Below are 22572 nucleotides of genomic sequence, written 5' to 3' on the forward strand. Positions count from 1 at the left end.
TGCCAACACAGGTTCTTGGATCTGCTTTGATAAAGGAAAGCAACTCAAAATGGGTTAACAAACTTACTTTAATCAGTCAAACATGTATCATTTACCTAGTTCAGGGGAAAGACGTCAGCACCCCGAACTTCAGAATATACAGACAGAATTATCAAGACAGAAACAGATCAAGTAGACAGATTTCCAAACTGTCCAACCATTACATCCATACCCAAACATCTGGGTTTCAACATCTGGGTTTTTCAAAGCCGGGGGGCTCTGGACAACGGCTTCCCAGAATCCATATCAAATCACAAAACACTTCTCAAAGTGAGCCCCAAAACAAAGCTACACATCAGGACTTATATAGCCTTCTCCTGGCTCAGAGAATGTAACAACCTTATTGACTCACTGGCCAATCAAGAAGTATCTACTGAAAAACAAGCCTCCCACCCCAGGCTCCAGGTGCACTTTAGCCTAGGGGCAGGGAAGATCTTTAAATTTGCATTTCCATTACAGGGGCCTTTGTTTGAAGACCTCTAGGGATAGAGAACTTTATCTTTAAAGGTAGCTTAATTTGCCACATTCTTGTTGACCCAATGACACTGGCTTCTGGGCTATTCCACGACAGAATAAAGCCTTCTCTAACATCTCTTAATTCCAAGCTTTTCCTCTTTTATTTACTTCCTATTTATCCTGTACACAGCTTTATTTGTATGTATTTGCTTGCATAGTGTCTCCCCCATTAGATTGTAAGCTCCTTAAGGGCAGGCTTAGCACAGTGTCTGGCACCTAGTAGGTGCTTAATAAATGTTTATTGAATTGAATTATATGGAGGTAAAATCTGCCTCTCAGCATCTGATACCAATTGGTCCTCATTCTGCCTTCCAGGTTCAAGTCAAACAAAACTCATTCTTTTTCCAGGTGATAGTCCTTTAAATACTGCGTGACAACCATCAGGAAGCTTTGTTATCCCCTTTAAGTCCTTTTGTTTCCAGTCTAAATATCCCTAGGTCTTTAATACAGGCAGCATAATTTTTTTTCCCTTTATAAAAATTTTTTAAATTGATTCTTTAATTATTTATTTATTTTTATCTCATGGTATTTTATTTTCTTCCAATTACATGTAAATATGGTTTTCATTTTTTTTTCTGATTTACATCATTCATCTCCACCAGATTTTGAGTTACAAATTTTCTCCCCGTTTTCCCCCTACCCATCACCCCAAAATAGCAGTCCCACAGGATATCCCCTCCTCCAATCTGCTCTCTCCCATGTTTTCTCCCATACCCCTTTCGACTTTTCCAGTAGGGCATGGTGGATCTGTATGCCCCAGTGCTTGTATATCTTATTTCCCAATTACATGTAAAATAGTATTAATAATAGTATACACACACACACACACATATATTTAAGCATTTGATTTTAAAACTTTGAATTCCAAATTCATTCCCTTCCTCCCTTGTCACCCACCCTTACTGGGAAGATAAGCAGTTCAGTATAGGTTGTACATGTGTGGCTAATGCACATAACATAGTAGATATATTGTAAGAGACTGACTATATTTCCCTCCCTCCTATCCCACCTCCCACTTGTTCTATTCTCTACTTTGATCCTGTCCCTTTTCAAAAGTGGGTGCTTCCAACTTCCCTCTCCCCCAGCCTGTCCTCCCTTCCATATTTCTTTTCTTTTTAATTTAAAAAAAATTAATGATTTTTTATTTTAAAAATAAATTTATCATTTTTAACATGCTTTTCTTTTTAAATTTTGAGTTCCAAATTCTCTCCATCCCTTCCATTGCTCCCTTCCCCCCTCTCCCTCCACCACCGAGAAGGTAAACAAAATGATAGCAATCATTGATATGAAAGCAGGCAAAACATTTCCATGTTGGCCAAGTAAGGAAAAAGGCAAGAAAGAAGGAAAGGAAGGGAGGGAGGGAGGAAGGAAGGGAAGAAAGGAGGGAGGGAGAGAAGAAGGGAGGGAGGGAGAGAGGAAGGAAGAAGGGAAGTGAGAGAGCTATGTTTCAATTGCAGAGTTCATCAGTTCTCTCTGTGGAGGTGGATAGCATTTTTTCATCATGAATTCTTTGGAATTGTCTTGGATCATTGTATTGATCAGAGAAGCCAAGTTTTTCACATTTGATCATCGTTAAGACATTGTTACATGTTACATCGTTACAACATGTGCACAATATTTTTGTGCACAATGACTTTCCTGGTTCTCATTTCACTTTGTATCAGTTTATATAGGTCTTGCCATGTTTTTTTTCTGAAATTACCCCTCTCATAATTTCCCACAGCACAATAGCATTCCATTAAAATCATATGCCACAACTTGTTCAACCATCCTCCAACTGATTCAATTTCCAATTCTTTGATTCCACAAAAAGAGCTGCTATAAATATTTTTGTACATGTAGGTGTTTTTTTCCTTTTCTTTGATTTCTTTGGGATACAGACCTAGTAGGGGTATTGATGGATCAAAAGGTATTCATCCCTGATTGACCTCAGGATCATGGATGATAGGAGCTGAGAGAGACCTCAGAAGCCATCTAGTCCATTTCACAGATGAAAGCCTAAAATCCAAGAAAGTTAATCTTTAAGGTCCCTTCAAGGTCTTATATCCTACTGCTTTAATGAATGTAAATGTTATTTGACCACCATAAAAGCATGCTACAAATAATTATTGTTAGTCAATAAACGTTTATTAAGTGCCTACTGTGTGTCAGGCTGTGCATTAAGTGCTATGAAACGAACCCCAGGCTTCTGTCAGACATGAAAAGGTAATATGTGACTTCATATCTTTTTTTTTCAACTGTAAAATGAGGGATTGGAATAGATGATCTGTCCAAGCTCTAAATCCCAAGAGCCCATGTGACTGACTTTGTGTCTGAACTTTGTTTCTTTCCAGTGGTGAGTCAGGAGCTGGGAAGACAGAAACGACTAAACTGTTACTTCAATTCTTAGCCATCATTAGTGGCCAGCACTCTTCAATTGAGCAGCAGGTCCTGGAAGCCAACCCCATTCTGGAAGGTAGGTGGGTCACTAGCCCTTCTTTAGAAGCTGGATCCCTCCTTTGACCATCCCTTCTGTAATCAGTCAATCAACAAGTATTAACCAAACAGCCACTATGTACTACCAGTCAATGCAATAGGTGCTGCCCCTGCCCTCAAGGACCTTACATTCTGTAGTGGAGGAGAGACAGAAGAGAAACAACATGTAAATATAAACAAAATAGATACAAGTTCATGCGGGGTGAGAACTGGCAGCTGGGTCAGACTTCATGGAGAAGGTAGCAGTAAAAGTCAAGTTTTGAATGAAATGGACGGTTGTAAGAAGTGACAGCAGTGAGGAAGGAGAGCATCCAGGCATGGGAGGCAGCCAGGGCAAAGGCATGGAGGCAGGAGACAGGGTGTCTGTCAGTGTGAGGAAAAGCAAGCAGATCGGTCTCATTGGACCCCAACTTTGAGCCCCTAGGTTTAGAATTGCCTCACCCTTATTGTGAAGCAACATGTGCACAGTGTGGTCTGTGAGGATTCCTCAGCACTCCAAAGTCTGCTCCTGAATGTAAACATAGTATATTATACAATGTTTGGGCAATTTCAGAAATTCCACGGGGAAAAGAGAAATCCCAGGTGGGGACAGGGAAAGCTATTTATTCTTTTTTTGGAGGGGAGAAGGCAAGGCCATTGCGGTTAAGTGACTTGCCCAAGGTCACACAGCTACACGGGATTTGAACTCAGGTCCCTCTGACTCCAGGGTCGGTGCTCTATTCACTCTGACACCTAGCTGCCCCAAAGCTATTTATTCTTTACCCTCAGGGCTTTCTTGTTAGAAACCTACCAATCATGTGGTTCAAGATCATTGGGTAGATCCATTATGTTGCTTACACTTAGATGATAATAATCACAATAGTTAGTGTTTAATACTTAACGTATATGGTGTTTTAAGGCTTACAAAGCAATTTACCTATGTTAACCCAGTTGATCCTTAACGACAATGCTGGGAGGTAGGTACTATTATTATCCTATTTTACAGATGAGGAAATTGATTCACAGGTTAAGTGACTTGCACAGGATCACACAGTTTATGATAAGTCCGAGGGAAGATTCAAACTCAGGTCTTTCAAGTCCCATGCTTTATCCATCGGGCCACCTAGCTACCGTGGAGATTAAAAGGGATAGATGTGGACCACACGATCACTCACTTTCTGTTCACGGAGAGGAATGGCATGCAATGCTAAAATCACATCTGACACTCTAGTCCCACCGTTCCCTCTTCTATTCTGCCTCCTACCCTGCTGGGAACCTCTGGTACCAGTCTGTCAAGAAATCATGCCCCTTCTCCTTTTCCTGACCTCCCCTGGCACTACTTTCTTCCTCAGCCTTTGGCAACGCCAAGACAGTTCGAAATGACAATTCAAGCCGCTTTGGGAAATACATTGAAATCCACTTCAACAAAAATGGAGTGATTGAAGGAGCCCAGATAGAACATTTCCTTTTGGAGAAGTCTCGGGTCTGCCGGCAGGTAATTCCATCTCACAGGGGAGATCATTCTGAGCAGCAGAGATGGTCCAGAGTGAAAGGGGGAAATAGCCCTGGTTTGTCTCCAGTGTCTCTCCACATCTTCTTCCTAGTACTACCACCACCCTGACAACCAGACCCTGATTCACCCAGACCTCCCTTCCTCCAGCTCTTTTCTTCTTTCCTCCCTGAGTCAAAACTAATTTATCTTATGCCAGAACCAAAACTAACTTTGGCAAGGCAGGCAGCTGTGGAGGACACATCCCTCAAGGGGAAGCAGTCAGATACTTTTTTTTTTTAAGCAATTGGGGTTAAGTAACTTGCTCAAGGTTACACGGCCAGTTATTTCTGGGTGTGGTGCTGAGTATCTGAGCCCGGATTCTCTCGACACTGGAGCCGGTGCTCTTACTCGCTGTGCTACCTGGCCGCCCCTAGTCAGATACATTTTGAATATTACTTTTTATACACACTTTTAAATGCCTGAAAAGTCTATTCTGCATGCCAGATCATAGTTTTATGATGTTGGGTTGCAACAAAGACTTTAAACCTTTAGTTCAAGTGTGAAATTTCCAGAGATTGCATTATGTCACACAAATACTTCATGTTTCTATCTTGTGGCACAAAGCCTCAACGCCCAGGACTCAGCTCCATGACAATAGTCTTTTAGATACTGCCCAGAGAAACCATTGTAGTGTCTGCTAATATGTTAGTTATTGTATTAACCTTCCCAGACAGAAATGGGTTTATCCTTTACTTCAGTGACGAGATGTGAGTGTTTCCTTCATATTTGTAGATGGATTATGGACCTCAAGATCATGCTTTATGTGGAGAGGATAAAGGAAATGGAGATAGCCAGGGAAGAGATGAGTTAGAGACATGAGAACCATCTTCAAGTATTTAAAGGATTGTCATCATGTGGATCAAGAATTAGATTTGCCCTGGTATATTGTAGAAGACATTCTAGTTCATGCATGGGTTCAACTCAATGGAAGTCCTTGTCAGCTCTGAAATTCAATAATTCTTTTATTCTGGGAAAGACCCAGAATGTGTATTGGTATTTCTTTTTTTTTCTCTTTCTTTCCTTTCTTCTTTCCTCCCTCCCTCCTGTTTGTTTCTTTTTCTCCTTCCTGCCTTCCTTTTTCTCTTATTTGATACCATGTTTTCCTATCTTGCCCAGGCTGGAAGCATAGTAGCTATTCATAATCCCAGTCCTATTGCTGTTCAACATGGAACCTTTAGTCTATTCCATTTCCCACCTGGGTTGGTTTGCTCTTCCTTTAAAAGTCTGGCATCCTCCGCCCCCCCCTCCCAGGGGCTCACTATATTGGTGCCAGACTTAGTATGGCTACCTGATTGACTTTAACCCTACTGTAGCTAAGAATTCCCCAAATCAAGCTATTTTCAGCCTTCCCTAATAACAGGGATTACAAATATGTACCACCATCCCCTGCTCAGAATCTATCATTTTTTAAAAAGTTATCATGTTCCAGTTTCGGATCATGTACATAAGTTTTGAGGTCAATGTCATATAGGACAACCATAACTTCACCTGAATGGTTACTTACCATATCCCATCAAAGACAGACTCTTCTGGATAGACCATAGGGCTACTCCAGTGTGGCAGTCCTCTCTCCTCTCAACATTTTTACACTTCTACAAATCATCCAAAAAACAACGACTTTATAAAAACAGAATTTGAATGACTTGAGAACTCTGATCCATGTGACAGACAACCAGCACTCCAGAGGACTAATGAAGCTTGCTACCCACCTCCCTACAGGGAGGGGATGGATTCAGGGTCCAGAATGAGATAGACATTTTTGGAAATGGACAATGCAGGAACTTGTTTTGCTTGACCATGAAGATTTATTATGAAGATTTTGTTATTGAGGGATGGTGGGAAGGAGAGAAAATAAATGTTTGTTAATTGAAAATTAAAATTAAAAACATTCTTGTGTTCTCATGGGCACCACTTAAGTTCTACCATAAATTGTCTCTCTCTGGCATTTTTCTCCTCCCAGGCCCTGGAAGAGAGGAATTACCACATCTTTTACTGCATGTTAATGGGGATGAATGAGGAAAAAAAGAAGCTACTGAGTCTGGGGACAGTCTCAGAATACAACTACCTGACAATGGTATGGAACACTATTCTCCAGCTGTCTTTCTACGATCCCCATCTCTGCCTTACCTCTGCCATGCCCATCACTTCCTTCACACTCTTATCCAGGTTTCTAAGGGGCTTAACTTACATGGAAAGAAAACATCTCTGTGATATTATTATGTAAAATGCAGAAAATGAAGGGCTCTGGCTTTTTGGATCTGCCATGGATTAATTATCACACAGTAGCTAAAAGCCGTCATCCAGGCGGAGACAACATATGGCCCAGTCAGAGCTACAACTCGGGTGGGAATTTGCCCCAGGGTGCTAATATTTAGAGGGTACTAACAGATTGAAGTCCTTCAACAGCTTAGAAACAACTGTTTGATACTTAGTTATCAAGAATAATTAGGAAAATCTCAGACGGTGATTATCTGCCAAACTAACATATTCATATCTCCCATACTAATACCCTAACACCCCGCCCCCATCTGTTAGTGCCACAGGGTCTTTCCTTCCCAGCAGTGTTTGGGAAGCTGTTTCATGCTGTTTATCCGGAAGTATATTTTGTAATGATTTTCCCAAATGCTGAAATTATGGATTATGCCTCTAACCCGGACTCCTAAAACAGTTACCAAGAACCCTTTTCTCCCATTCCTTACATTTGCATTTCTTAAATGCTACATTAAATGTGCATAGGGCTTTGTACTTTTAAAAGCATTTTAAAATGTTTATATATCATTGTATCCTCATTATATTCCTGAAAAGGAAGGACTATCACTTTCATTTGACTTGAAAGTAAATAACCCCAGGAAGGAGAAATGCCTTTCCTGAGGCCACACAATGAATCATCATCATCATCATCATCATCATCATCATCATCATCATCATCATCATCATCATCATCATCTTCTTCTTCTTCTCTTCTTCCTCTTCTCTTCTTCTTCTCTTCCTCTTCTTTCTCCTCCTTCTCCTCCTTCTCTTCTTTCTCCTTCTTCCTTCTTCTTTTGTCTCTCTCCTCTCCTCTCTTCTCCTTAGATAGCCCCACCCTAAGCTCTGTCGACCTGACACGCAGAATTTGCATGGTATCCATTTCCAGTTCGTTCTTGCTAAGTTGAAAGTCATTGTATCCTTGAGATGACATTGTTGACCGATGTCAGCGTCACATGCAGGGGGGCTGGGTGGGGAGGCAGTGTGGCTATTCAAGGACCATTTGACACTTGTGCCATGTCCTCCCACTTCCCTAGGGTAACTGCACATCCTGTGAGGGTCACAATGATGTCAAGGATTATGCTTCCCTTCGCTCCGCTATGAAAGTTCTTATGTTTTCTGATTCTGAATACTGGGAGATTAGCAAATTGTTGGCAGCTATTCTTCACCTGGGTAATGTGGAGTTTTCAGGTAAGTGTGGTTCTTCTTGAATCTAAATGGCACAGTGCATAAGGCACTGGACCTAGGGTCAGCAGGACCTGATTTAGACACTTACTGGCTGTGTGGCTCTGGACAAGTCACTTAACTTCTCCGTTTCTGGATACAACCTATTTGTCCATATTCGTTTGCTTGTTGTTTCCCCTGTTAGACTGTGAGCTCCTTGAGAGCAGGGACTGTCTTTTCCCTTTCTTTGTATCTCAGGCAGTTAGCGCAATGCCTGACACGTAGCAGGTGCTCAATAAATGTTTATTGACTAATCTACCGATTTTGGCCTAGTTAGGTAGGCAAAACATATATATGTATGTATATATATATGTTCATGGACAATTAGGAAAACAGCAACATAGGGCAGTAGGACATAATGAAATGCTAAACTCAGGCACCAAGATACATGACAGAAAAAGGAAAGGCTGTATGAGCAGTCAAAAAGAGAATTCAACAAAGGCCAGAATGAGCAGAGAATACTTCATAGAGAAGATGGAGCTTGGGTTGAGGAACTAGGTGGTGCAGTGAATAGAGTGTTGGACTTGGAGTCAGGAAGACCTGAGTTCATATCCTGCCTTAGACACTTACTAGCTGTGTGATCCTTTAGATTGTAAGCACCCTGAGGGCAAGGACTGTCTTTTGCCTTTTTTTTTCCTTTTTGGAGGGTAATTGGGGTTAAGTGACTTGCCCAAGGTCACGTGGCTAGTAAGTATTAAGGATCTGAGGTCGGATTTAAACTCAGGTCCTCCTGACTCCAGGGCCAGTGCTCTATTCACCGCACCATCTAGCCACCCCTGTTTTTGCTTTTTTTTTTTTTTTATATCCCCAGTGCTTAGCACACAGGTTGGCATATAGTAGGTGCTTAATAAATGTTGATTGATTGATTGACCCTGGCCAATTAGTTTCCTCTTGTGTAAAATGGGAATGATAATAGCAGGGTTGTTGCAAAGTTCAAATTAGATAATAAGACACTGTCTTATTATTTTTTTGGACAGAAAAACACCAGAGGGCTTATTTTCAGGGGAGGGCTTATTTTAATGAACATTGACAGCAATTTTAATAAACAGGTAAATGTGAACAAAAAAACGTACCTTTATTCAATAATGAATTCAATAAAGAACAGGATGATGCGCTCACTGCTGCAGCTCTGATTGGATGCAGCTCGGAGCGCGGCGTGTGTTTCACCCGGGGTGGGGGGGACGGTGCATACAGAGGGTACCGTAATGCAGCGTGTAGCGCAGGGGATCACCTTCACTACAGTAGCAATCTCAATAGGGCTTATTTTCGGGGGAGGGCTTAATTTAGAGGAATCTTACACAGTAAGGGGAGGGCTTATTTTCGGGATAGGTCTTATTATCGGGGAAACACAGTAAATGCTAACTATTATAGTTCTTGTTGAGTCATTTCAGTCATGTCTGACTCAGTGACCCCATTTGGGGTTTTCTCTGCAAAGATACTGGTGTGGTTTGCCATTTCCTTCTCCAGATCATTTTACAGATGAGGAAACTGAGGCAAGCAGGGTTAGGTGACTTGTCCAGGGTCATATAGCTACTGAGCATCTGAGGCCAATCTTCCTGATTCTAGGCCTGGCACTCTATTCACCGTACCCACCTAGCTGATTGTTATTGTTGTCGTTGTTATGTTCCCTGCTTTTATTACCAGATCTTAAATGTGAAAGTAGGCTCTGGGCAAGTGGAGGAGTGGGAAGATTGCATGCAAGACTGCGCGGAAGGGCAGAAAGGCGTAAGCAACAGTATGGAGAATGGGACAAATTTAGTACATGCAGAGGATAGGGAGAAGACTTAACTGGCATGTTATATAGAAGGCAGCCCTGGGAGATAATTTTGAGTGGACAAAAGAGGGAGTCAGAAAGATTCATGTATCTTCATGAGCTCAAATCTGGCCTTAGATACTTATCAGTTGTGTGACCCTGGGTAGTCACTTAACCTGGTTTGCCTCAGTTTACCCATCTGTAAAATGAGTTGGAGAAGGAAATGGCAAACCACTCCAGTATCTTTTCCAAGAAAATCCCAAATGGAGAGTTGGACACAACCAAAAAAAAAAACCCCAGAACAACAACAAACAGGGACCAGGTGGTAGATGACATAAAATGCCAGCATGACTAATTTGCACATGGGTAAAATTTCATTAGGATCTTTTTAAGTCATTTTTTCTACCATCAGTTAAGGAGGTTGGAATTTCAATATGACGTTATGGGTACAATATGACCCTGGAACAGGCTTAGTACTGACTGACTTTGACCTTTTGCAGATGGCCTGCCCTCCAGTTAATGAAATTCCAGAGATGGTTCCCATAGAATAGAATCCCTTCTGAAACACAGGATTGGTCTGCTTTTAGCATACCCATTAACCTTCCTGTGCACCTCTGTCCTGTGGCAGGAGGTCTAATCCAGCAGTTCTTAAAGTGGGGTCCATTGGCCCTGAGGGTCCCCAAGGTCTTTTCAGGGGGTGTGCAAGGTCAAAAGTATTTTCATAATATACTAAAATGTTATTTTCCTATTAAAATACTCTTCTCTTTCAAAACCACATTATCTGTGTGAGCTTGGATTCTCTCCATGTATTCAGATGAAAACAATATATTATACATAATAGATTGAATACAGAAGTATCCTTCTCTTAATATATACATTTAATATATACATATGTTTAATGCATACATATTTAATAATGTAATACACATATTAGAAATTTGCAAAAATATGAAGAATAATGCTATTCTTCTACTAATGTTTTTTGAAACAGTTATTTTCATTAAAATGTTACTTTATTAACATATAATGGGTTTATTTTAATTTTTAATAAATTAAATATTTTAAAATTTTTATCAATTTAAATTTCTATAGTAGGAAATATTCATAGATATAACCTACACAAAGAAAAGCTTTTTGGAATCCTCTTTTAATTTTAAAGGCATAATAGAGTCCTGAAACTAAAAAGATTGAGATTTGCTAGGGAGCTGTCATTCCCTCACCTTTTGTTTTTCATTCTGACATATTCAAAACTACCCTCACCCAATACCATCCCTAGAAATCAATGTCCTCATTCTGTCCCCTAGCTGCCCAGATTCCCTCAGATGATTTCTTCTCCAGTGTTCTAAAACCTCCCTTCCCACTGGAAAATTCTCTCTCATTCCCTAATCTCATTGGAAGAAAAGCATCACAGAGGAAAGGGATCTATTAAACTAATTCACAATTATAGTTCCAGCAGCTACTAACACCTAAATATCCTACCCCTCCCAGCAGTCTTTGCTTTTTTTGGGGGGGGCAATTGGGGTTAAGTTACTTGCCCAAGGTCACATGGCTAGTTTTGTGTTAAGTGTCTGAGGCTGGATTTGAACTCAGCTCCTCCTGACTCCGGGGCCAGTGCTCTATTTACTGTGCCACCTAGCCACCTCATGGTCTTTGCTTTTTTAAAGATGACATTTAAGGACACTTGTCCTAACCCCAAGATATATTCATTTTCAATAGCGAGATTTCAGGACAGGGGAGAGGGTTTTGGGGGATGCCCTGTCCCCCTCAAATCTCAGAGTAAGAGGCCTCCTTCTCTAGGCCAACCTCTCTTGCAAATGTTTATTATTTTTAAAAACACAAATGTCCATTATTTCTGTCTTCTAGCTGCTATTTCTGATAATCTGGACTGCTCTGACATCGTGGAGACCCAGCACTTCCCGGCTGCAGTTAAGTTATTGGAGGTAAGCTGTGGCATCCATTTTTATGAGAATGTGCCCATGCTCTGGGTCTCTGGGCTGTTGTAACCTCCAACATGTGTTTCTCTTTCTAGTCCTGCCACTCCCTGCTTTAGCCCTGCTTCTCTTCTCCATCTCCCAGCACTGATCTACTCTGACTTCCTAACTATTCTGGGCATAACCCTGGTCTTTCAGTAGCAAGAGTGAGCAAGAAATTGTGGCTTCAACTTAATTTTAACAAAATGGTGAAGTTGTCAAAATGTGTCATCAATGCTCTTCCCATTCCATTTCCATACCTCTCCTTTATTTTCCTATCTGTGTCCTTCACCTTCAGACATTTCTCATCCTCATGGTGCCTTCTAGTTGCCCATGTTTCTTCTGTGATGCCCTTGCCCATTACTTCATGTTCTAGACCTATCCTTCCCCCACATTGAAACTTCTGCTTCTCACTACTCCTACAGCCCTTTTATAACTTTGGAAAGAGATGTGGTATAGTGGTGTAATAGCAATTACAATAATGATAATAATAGCCAGCACTTATTAAGCCCCAACTATGTGCCAATAACAGTGCCAAGCACTTTGAAATTATTATCTCGTAGGATCCTCATAACAGCCCTAAGAAGTACGTGCTCTTATTATCCCCATTTTGCAGTTGAAGAAACTGAGGGAGACACAGGTTAAGTGACTTGCCCCAGGGTCACACAGCTAGTAAGCTGAGGCTGGATTTGAACTCAGGTCTTCCTGACTCCAGACCCAGCAATTTATCCACTGCACCATTTGCCTTAGAGAGAGAGAGAGAGAGAGAGAGAGAGAGAGAGAGAGAGAGAGAGAGAGAGGGAGGGAGGGAGTGTGAGAGAGGGAGGGAGAGGGAGGGAGGGAATGCGAGAGAGGAGAGGGGGAGGGAGGGAGGAAGGGAGGGAGGGAGGAAGGAAGGAAGAAAAATAATATAGGACTTAAAGTTAGATAGATGACCTGAGTTTTAACCCAAGCTTTACCATTTGCTAACTCTGACCTTGGGCAAAGCATCTAATCTCCCTGGTCCTCAGTTTCCTTATCTGTAAAATGTTGTTGTTGTTTGTCCTTCATTCCCAAAGAGGACTATGACATCAGGGAAGTAATGCTGTGACATGCAAGTGAATCAGGTTTAAGTGAGAGAGGGCTGTGCAGTCATCAACCTCATGTTCTCCTTTGGAGCTATCTAGGTCCAGTGGCAAGATATCAGGATGTTTGGAGATGACCTCCAATCATCCTGATCTGTAAAATGACCGGGGGCTAAACTAGATGGCCTTTCAGGTCCCTTCCTTTCCTGATGATTTATGACTGGGCATATAATTTCCTTGCCTTATATGTCCCATCTGCTGAGGTTTACCCTAAGTAAAAAAGTAATATATACTAAGGAGTTAATGTCTAATAATGTTATCATTACCAAATGATGTGCACTTTGGAGCAATGCATTTTTTAAATTTATTTTTAAAGTAAGTGGTTTACTAGCCTGTAGTGGCAAGCACCCCAGAGTCCCAGGGTGTCAGCCAACACAGGTTCTTAGACCTGCTTTGATAAAGGAAAGCAACTCAAAATGGGTTAACAAGCTTACTTTAATCAGTCAAATATGTATCATTTACCTAGTTCAGGGGAAAGAGGTCAGCACCCCAAACTTCAGAATATACAGACAGAATTATCAAGTCAGAGAAACAGATCAAGTAGACAGCTTTCCAAACTGTCCAACCATTACATCCATACCAAATCAACATCTGGGTTTTTCAAAACTGGGGGGGTGGCTCTCAACAACTGGCTTCCCAGAGTTTCATCTGATCAAATCACAGAACACTTCTCAAAGTGAGCCCCCCAAAACAAAGCTACACATCAGGGCTTATATAGCCTTCTCCTGGCTCAGAGAATGTAACAACCTTATTGACCCACTGGCTAATCAAAAAGTATCTACTGAAAAACAGCCTGCCACCCCAGGCTCCAGGTGCACTTTAGTCTAGGGGCAGGGAAGATCTTAAAAATTTACATTCCTATTACATAGCCATGTGACCTTGGTCAAGTCACTTAACCTCAATTGCCCTGCCCTCCCTCCTCCAAAAAGCAAAATAAATAAATAAATAAAGTAAGTGCTTTTATAGGAATGTATTAATTTCAACCCATCTATATCTTCTAACTATTCTTCTCCCTACGCCAAAAACAGTTAAGCAAAACCATCTAATCATGGGACTATTACTTTCTACTTTGCAGTTTTCTGATTGTTACAGAAAGGAAGACTTTATGCTTCACTGTTGACGGCGTAGAACCAATATTGTCCATTTTATTTGACAAGTTCTCACGCTTCCTGGAGTTTTATCTTTGTGTACACATTTGTGGTCATTATGTGTATTGGCCCTACTTTCTTCACTCTTCCTCATTTCACCCTCCCCCTCTTCTCTGAATTTTTCATATCAGTCATATTTTATGGTACAATTCTGTTCTATCACTTCACAGTTGTGGCCATTCCTCGATTGTTGGGAATATATTTTATTTTCAGATTTTTGTTATTGGAGGTAAAGCACCTGTGATTCTCTTCCTCATCTGTATCTCCCGCCCTCCTGGGCTTCCTATAAGCTCCAGCTCAATCTTGTCTTCCACAAGAAGCCTTTCCCAGTCCCTCTTGGGACTGGTGCCATAGCTCTAGACAAGGAAGGCACTGCCAGTAAGAGTTTATCATCTCCAGTTATACTGTATGTGTCTTGTTTGTACATGGCTGTTCCCACGCCATCTCTTACATTAAACTGTGAGCTCCTTGACAATAGGGTTTTTGCCCTCATTTGTTATGCCCAAAATTTAGCACAGAGCCTGGCACACAGCAGGTGCTTAATTAATGGTTCTCGACTGATTGACTGACCCCTAACTGTGGCTCTAGATGAAAACCATAATCCCAGACACATATCGACTCCAAGCCCAGCTGTCCATTCTGCCATCACATGGTCCTGGTACAAGGAAAATCAGATGAGAGAACAAAAACTCACCTCATTTATGTAATCAGCTGACAAATTTTACAATTTCTTTCTCTACATCTCTCAGACACCTCCCCTTCTCTATCCCTCAGCCACAACTCCGGTTCAAGGCCTTGTCACCACATTCCTGGATGACTAAAGTAGCCTTGTAATTGTTTTCCCTGCCTCAACTCTCTCCCCTTTCCAATCCATCCTCCAATAAGCAGCCAAAGTGACCTTCTTAAAATCTTGATAAACTCCAGGGGCTTCCTGTTGCCTCAAGGATCAAATGTAAACTGCTATTTGGCCCTTAAAGTTCTCTACAACTTAGTTCCTTCCTAGTCTCTCTTTTTTTTTTTTTTTTGCCTTTTTGGAGGGCAATTAGGATTAAGTAACTTGCCCAAGGTTACACGGCTAGTTTTTTCGTGTGGGTGTTAAGTGTCTGAGGCCAGAACCGAACTCGGGTCCTCCTGACTCCGGGGCTGAGCTCTACTCACTGCACCACCTAGCCGCCCCTTTCCTAGTCTTTTAACACATCATTCTTCATTATATACTCCATGGCCAAGCTATTCTGGTTTATTTGCTGTTCCCTCCATGTGACACTTGATATCCCAAATCCCTCCCTTTGCACTAGCTGCCATGCCTGGAAAGCCCTTCCTTCTCACCTCCACCTTTTAAAATCCTTAAAAATTCAGCTTAGATGCTAGCTGTGTGACCCTGGGCAAGTCACTAACTGCGATTCCCCCCACCCCCCAAATCAGCTTAGAATCTTTAAAAACTCAGGCCTTTTCTAGTCTCCCGCCTCCCTCCTCCTCACTGACATTGCCTACCTCTAGAGGCACTAGGTGGTGCAGTGGCTAGAGTACTGGACCAGGAGTCAGGAAGATCTGAGTTCCAATTCCACATCAGATATTTGCTAGCTGTGTGTCCCTGGGCAAGACACTTAAATCTGTGTCTGCTTCAGTTTCCTCAATTGTAAAATGAGGATATAATAGCACCTGCCTTCCAAGGTCATTGAAAGCCTCAAATGAGATAATGTAAAGTGCTTGGTGCTATGCCGATACATAGTAGGTGCTTAATAAATGCTTATTTCCTTGCTCTGAGATTACTTTCTGTCTATTCTCTATGTATCTTGTACATACCTATTAATTCACAGGTTATTTCTCTCTTAGAATGTAGGTACTTAGGGGGCAAGGACTAATTTTTTCCATTTTCTTAGAGTCCTCAGATCTTAGCACAATGCCTACCTAGCATATAATAAGCACTTAATAAATGCTTGCTGATCGATCATTATAAAATCCACTCGAGTTCATGTCTGCATGGTGGCTTGGAGCCACATCTCTATTCAAAGAAAATTGCTTCTTTTTTTTTATTCAAGAACAATCCCCTGATGCTCTGTTGGTGTTTACACAGGTGAAGGTTAAGGATCTCCAGACATGTCTGACCAGTCACTACATCACCATCCGAGGGGAAGGTGTCTCCCGACCTCTGACCGTCCCCCAGGCCAGCGACCGGCGAGATGCTTTTGCCAAGGTAGAATGATCCATATTTTTTATCCACCCTTCTCTGGTCCCTTCCCAACTTTCTCTATAGTTTGATGCTGGGGATATTTAGTCCTTTTTCTCTTTTAACATATTTCATGGCAATGGAAACAAATATGTTGCTTTTTGTGTGTCCTTCAGGTAACTGAAAGGAGCCAGAAGGGCTTTGAACCATATCTTCCGCTCCCTAGTGCCACATTCTTAGGTGCATTTCCTACATTCTAGTGTCTTTCCTTGCCATTTCAACAGATCTGATTCCCCACTTCATCAGAATGACTGAGAATTGCATCTATTTCAACATTTTTACTTCAGCAACACTCTCTTGTGTAGGACCTTCCTAAATATTCCCCTGGACTTTCTTTTTTCCTCTTAACATAATTTCACATAACCTCCCCTATATCACTTACACCCTTATACAACTCCATCTCTTTTCATATCCCAGAAATATGACTAGAAATTGTCTCTCACCTCAGTACATTTCACTCTTGACTTTTAGTGGTATTCTTGATATAAGGTCTCTCACCACTTATTTACAATATACCGTGCTGTACAATGTCCTAAGGTGTTCATCCCTTCCTATCGACACCTCCTCTTGGCCATACCTTTTTTTTTCATTTCTTTTTCCTTTCTCCCCTATCCCAATCCTTCTCCATATACACTTCACTCTTCTCTGTCTGGCTCTTGAGGACTTCTATAATATGACTGATCCAACTGTATCTCCCTCTACTCATGGCTCTTTCCACTCTAAGCATCTGAACACACCCTCGCTTTGGTCAAGTCAGGATGCCTCATATACGTGAAACTCATCCCTGGGTAGAAGAATGGGTAGATGGGGTGTTGGACTTGGAGTCAGGTAGATCTGAATTTAAATCCTGCCACGGACACCTACTAACTGTGTAACCCTAGGCAAGTCACCTAAGTGCTCTCAATCTTAGCTTTCTCATCTGCAAAATGGAGGTATTAATAACACCTATCTCATAGAGTTGTTTAGCAATTATTATGATTGAATTCTAGCTGATCTTCAAGGTCGAATTTGAGTCCTACCTTCTGCATTAAACCTACCACAACTATTCATTCTTCATTGCCCTTGGCATGTGATTATGTGAACAAATGAATGAAAAAAATGCGTTCATTTTCCGCACTTTTTATTCATTTTTATTCTCACCTTCAAATTCATACTAAGTAGCGAATTTGAACCTTGTTTTAAATTGTTTCTCCTAATTCTTTTTTTGAAGTCCATTTTTAAAAATTTTGAGTTTTAAATTCTCTCCCTCTCCACAGCCTCTCCCCAACCTGTTGGGAAGGTGAGCGATATGATACCTATTATTCATGTGAGGTCATACAGTATATTTCCACATTAGTCATATTACAACAAAAAAGGCAAGAAAAATAAAGTGAAAAAATGCTCCAATCTGCACTTAGTTCATTAGTTCTGTCTCTGGAGGAGAATAGCATTTTTCCTCATAAGTCCTTTGGAACTGTCATGGACCATTGTATTAATCAGAGTATCCAAGACATTCACATCATCGTTACAATATTCAGTTTTATGATGATAGTAACCATCCAAAGCACTTTTATGATGCCCTGCAGGCTATTTATGGACCAAAGATCTATGGTGCATCTCAATTATTCAGCATTGTCGGAGTCACATTTATTAGTGATCCTGGGCAGATGGGCTAAATACTTCCATAATATTCTCAACAGGCTGGCATCAGTCAGTGTTGAAGCCATTGACCATATTCCTCAGGTAGAAGTCAGTCCCTCTCTAGCCAGACTTCCAAGTGAAGAAGAAGGTTTGAATGCCATTAAGTTCCTCTTGTGTGGCAAAGAGCCTGGTGCTGATTTTATTCCAGCAGAGATTTATAAGGCAGAGGACTCAATGCTCCCATAAAAGCTGACTGAAATCTTCTGGGTTATATGGCAAGAACAGGTTATTCCCCAGGAATTCAAGGATGTTGCCATCATCCATCTCTATAAGGGAAAAGGAAATAGGTTATCCTGCGATAATCCCAGGGGGGAAGGGTCTCTCTTAGGCACTGCCAACAAGATTCTCGGAGATGGTCATCTACACACCATTCCACACTACACCACACATATATCCTTCCACTGTGACTACTTTAAAAATATAAGAATATTTATTTAAAAAAGTAAAAATCAGTTTTATCTATTTTGTGTACTGCACAGCACTTAGCAAAGTTCTGGATAATAATAATAATTAATAATGATAGTTGTTAGCATTATACAATGCTTTAGAGTTTATTTGCAAAGCTATTTACATGTTATTGTATTTAATAACAGGTAATCAAGAAATACTGCTAATTAGCTGATTAAAGTCAAATCTGTAGCTCCATGACTTGCTGAGAGCATGTCAAGTCCCACCTTGTACACAAGACAGATTAGAGAATGTGGCTTTATCTATCTCATCCTCATTCTACTTCACTGCCTCTGTTGCTCACCACCTTATATCCAGGGAATTTATGGACATCTCTTCCTGTGGATAGTCAACAAGATCAATGCTGCAATCTTCAAGGAACCCACCAAAGATCCTCAGAATGCACGCAGGTCCATTGGCCTCCTGGACATATTTGGCTTTGAAAACTTTCATATAAATAGGTATGATGGTCCCGATTTGTTTCTAAGGAATTTGGGAGAGGTGGTGAGCAGAGAAGGAGAGTCTCCCTACATTGTTTTCCTAGTGGTCTTAGCGAGATTCTAGTCATGCCTTTCCTTCCTGAATGGTCCTCTTGACTATGATCTGAAGCATATCACATCTAGAGTATAAAATTCAATTCCAGATGCCACTATTTTGGGAAGAATATTGATAAAGCAGAGGGGGTCCAGAGAAGGACAATAAGGATGGTAAAGGGCCTTGAACAGCAGCCAAATGATGACCATTTGAAGGAACTGGGGATGTTTAGCCTGGGAAAGAGAAGACTTAGCTGGGAATATGATAGCTGGCTTCAGGTAAACAAAGGGTATGACATGGAAGATGGTCTAAATTTATTCTGCTTGGCACCAGTGGCCAAACCTAGGAATGATGAGTTAAAGTTGCAAAGAGGGAAATGTAGGCTTGATATAATATATGTGAGATATTATCATATGAAAGTGATGAGCAATGTGTGTTTAAATGTGTATTGTATATGGTATGTTTGGAGATAAAGAACATGGATGGACAGACACTTGGATCAATGAATAGTTGCACAGGGTGGACCATGATAACTGATCTTCATGATGTCCTACTAAAGATACTCTGGAATGCTATAGAATAAGAAAAATATTGGGGAAGCTTTGCTGTACAGGAAAAACCAAAGTAACGTCCTGAAAGACAGGACGTTAATGAGCCTACTGGGGTTGCCCCTGCAGCTTTGAACAGCTCTGCATCAACTTTGCCAATGAGCATCTCCAACAATTCTTCGTCCGCCATGTTTTCAAAACGGAGCAGGAAGAGTACCAGGCGGAGAACATTGCCTGGAACTACATTCATTTCGATGACAATCAGCCCACTTTGGACCTACTAGCTCTCAAACAAATGAACATCATTTCACTGATGGATGAGGAGAGCAAATTCCCTAAGGTGAGTGCCCCCCCCCCTTAATTGTGGGATCTAGCTATCAGTCAGTCACACCCTGGTTTGGGACCATTCATCTTTATCACCATCAAAAAACCTCTTTTAAGTGGCTTCTGTGTGCCTACGGTTGCAAAAGGTTCATCACATAATTGTAGGAAATCATTCTTCCTCCTGAAACCATAGAATCATTAGTGGATTTTCACTCATGTCTCAAAGAATTAAGTCAGATCCTGAGATGGCTTAGTGATGCATGTCTCCCAGCCCATTTGTGGCTATGACCAGCACTTTCAGAAGACAGTCTGGGGGTGGTTTATTAGTTGGTGCGTCATAAGTGAGGTTTGGGGGATGTGACCAAAGTGGCCATTTTCCTTTTTTGCATAAGCTTTGGGACTGCCTTGGGAAATAGTTGGTTCCCACTCACTGGAGGTTTTCAAACAGAAGCTGAAAGACCACTTGTTGGGGATGTTGTAGAGGGATTCCTCTTAAGATACCAGTTGAGAATGGATCTTCTCTGAGTTTCCTTCAAGCTCTGGTATTCTGTGAGGGCAGTAATGAAAAAAGAAGTGGGCTATGAGTCAGGAAGCCTGCATTTTAGACTAGCTCTGTTACTGACTCATTGCATGATGTCAGATAAGTACCACAATCTCTCTGGACCTGAGTTTTCTCATCCCTGAATGAAATAGATGGTCTCTGTGATTTCTTTTATCTCTGATAATCTATAATTCCAAATCCTATTTTCTATTCCCCCAGGAGTTACTGAGTTCTTAGGTCACAATGAGTACTATAACTAAATCTACTAATGATTAGTTGTCATTATCCCAACGTCCTGGTTATGTGTGTTTCTTCCAGGGCACAGATGCCACCATGTTACAAAAAATGAACCATCACCACAGCAACAGCAAAATATATGTGGCACCCAAGAACATTCACGACATGAAATTTGGCATTGTTCATTTTGCTGGTTTGGTTCATTATCAGGCTGAAGGTGAGTGTCATCAGTCTCTTTATACTTGTAGCTGAGGTAGGGATTAGGATGGGAAGGGAGAATGAGATGTGTATATTTCTTCATTAGAACAATGAGGAATGGGAGGAATGAATGAACAAATGAATGAGTAGATTGATGAAAAATAATTGATCAAATACTTACTATTTTCCAGACACTGTGGTAAGTGCTAGGGGTAAAAATATGAGCAAGCAAGACAATCCCACCTTCAGTGAAGGAGCTTAAATTCTAATAGGGATACACAATACATTTATGGGAAAAGTAGCCAAGGAAGGAAGTAACTAAGGAGTCATAGGAAAGGTAAGTGGTATAGTTATCCCTTCCACATCATGACTTTACCCCCCACGGTTCTGATATAGCATAAAAAATTAAATGGGAATTTTGGGGGAGTATTGTGGAAGCTGTAGACAACATGTGAAGGCCAGTGGACAACACAGAAAAAAGCTGAGAAACTCGGAAATGCATAAAATATACATATATATATTGTATAATAACCCATGTTATCTTTTAATGCCAATAATAATAAAGATTTCTTAAATATTAAGGGAGAACCAAAAGAAAATTCTGTGGATTATACAGATCACAGAGGTGCCACGCACCTGCCCCCACCCCCAAAGTGGAAGGGATAATTGTATTGTATTTATTTAATTACTGAACCCAGAGCCAGAGCATGAGGTAGAACGTGAGGGAGGGCATAACTATGGAGGCAGGACTGATCACGAGATGGCTGAGGTACACAGCTTAGATGAGATATGAAGCAAGGTCTGGTGCTCTGATGCCAACTAGTTTCCAGTCTGGTTGAGTTTACTGTGGCTCAGTAGCCAACAAAGACAGCTGGACCCAAGGCTGGACCTCCAGAAGTGTCTGTGTATCTTCTGATAGAGAAAGGAGCGACTTGGGATGATTTGGATTAATTTCAATAAGATAAATGAAAAAGTGGGACAATTTCTGCACATTTTTATAAAGAGGGATGGATTGTATGACTTAAATCAGAGAAATGAAGGAGAATGTTCTCTCATTTCACCTTGTGAGGTTTGGGGTGGGAGAAGGTGTTGGGTCTTTGTGTTTTTAGCACCTAGGCAGCACCAGATGCATAGCTAAATACATGTTCACTGAACTGGGTTAGGAAAATGAGAAATGTGGGTAGTTAGTGCATTGCTGTAATTGGGGAAATGGTCAAATGAAAGGTATAGGGATATTAATTAAAGGAACTGGGGATATGTAGCCTGGAGAAGAGAAAAGCTCTGTGAGGACATAGCTGTGTTCAAATATTTTAGTTTTAATATTCACAAATATTAATATTTTCAAATAGCTGTCATGTGGAAGGGTGATTAGACTTCTTTTGTTTAAGTATCAAAAAATAAAGCAATGGGGGGGATTGCACAAAGGCTAATTTAAACTTAATATTGGGGAAAACTTTACAACAATGCAGAAAGTACAGAAAACAAAAGAACTTGCTGTCTTTATTTTTTAAGGAAGAAGGATGATTTCAGGGGCCATCTTCAAAAGTGTGATGGCCTCAGACCCTTCCCACCTCTACCCACTCAACATCCCTGCAGGGAATCCTATTGTCCCTGAGATTTTCCTTACTCTGGTGTGGGCTAGCAGAGGTGTCAAGCTCCTAGATGGTGGCCTAAAAAAGTGCAGCCAGAAATAGGCTAAAATATAATTGGGGAAAATATTCAACAAAATAAACAAAAATATAACACAACATAGATAATGTGAATTGGTAGTTTTCTAAGTCAATATGTGACTGGCAGAGATCCATTTTT

General features: G+C 41.0%; 1 protein-coding gene across 1 annotated transcript in view; it reads left to right on the top strand.

The window, feature by feature from the left end:
- The window catches only part of MYO7B (myosin VIIB), a gene marked incomplete at its 5' end in the record, with an annotated part of 127210 nt that overhangs the window by 11813 nt on the left and 92825 nt on the right, over positions 1 to 22572 (top strand). Inside the window, 9 exons of the mRNA XM_069063371.1 lie at positions 2889 to 3010; positions 4362 to 4504; positions 6522 to 6635; positions 7846 to 7999; positions 11649 to 11725; positions 16102 to 16221; positions 18700 to 18842; positions 19593 to 19803; positions 20647 to 20782. Of these exons, the coding sequence (XP_068919472.1) occupies positions 2889 to 3010; positions 4362 to 4504; positions 6522 to 6635; positions 7846 to 7999; positions 11649 to 11725; positions 16102 to 16221; positions 18700 to 18842; positions 19593 to 19803; positions 20647 to 20782 (1220 nt within the window). The remainder of the gene's footprint in view (positions 1 to 2888; positions 3011 to 4361; positions 4505 to 6521; positions 6636 to 7845; positions 8000 to 11648; positions 11726 to 16101; positions 16222 to 18699; positions 18843 to 19592; positions 19804 to 20646; positions 20783 to 22572) is intronic.

The sequence above is a fragment of the Petaurus breviceps genome, unplaced genomic scaffold (genome assembly GCF_028583685.1).
Source record: "Petaurus breviceps papuanus isolate PSGF00001 unplaced genomic scaffold, PetGlider_PUasm1.0 90556, whole genome shotgun sequence".
Classification (NCBI taxonomy): Eukaryota; Metazoa; Chordata; class Mammalia; order Diprotodontia; family Petauridae; genus Petaurus; species Petaurus breviceps.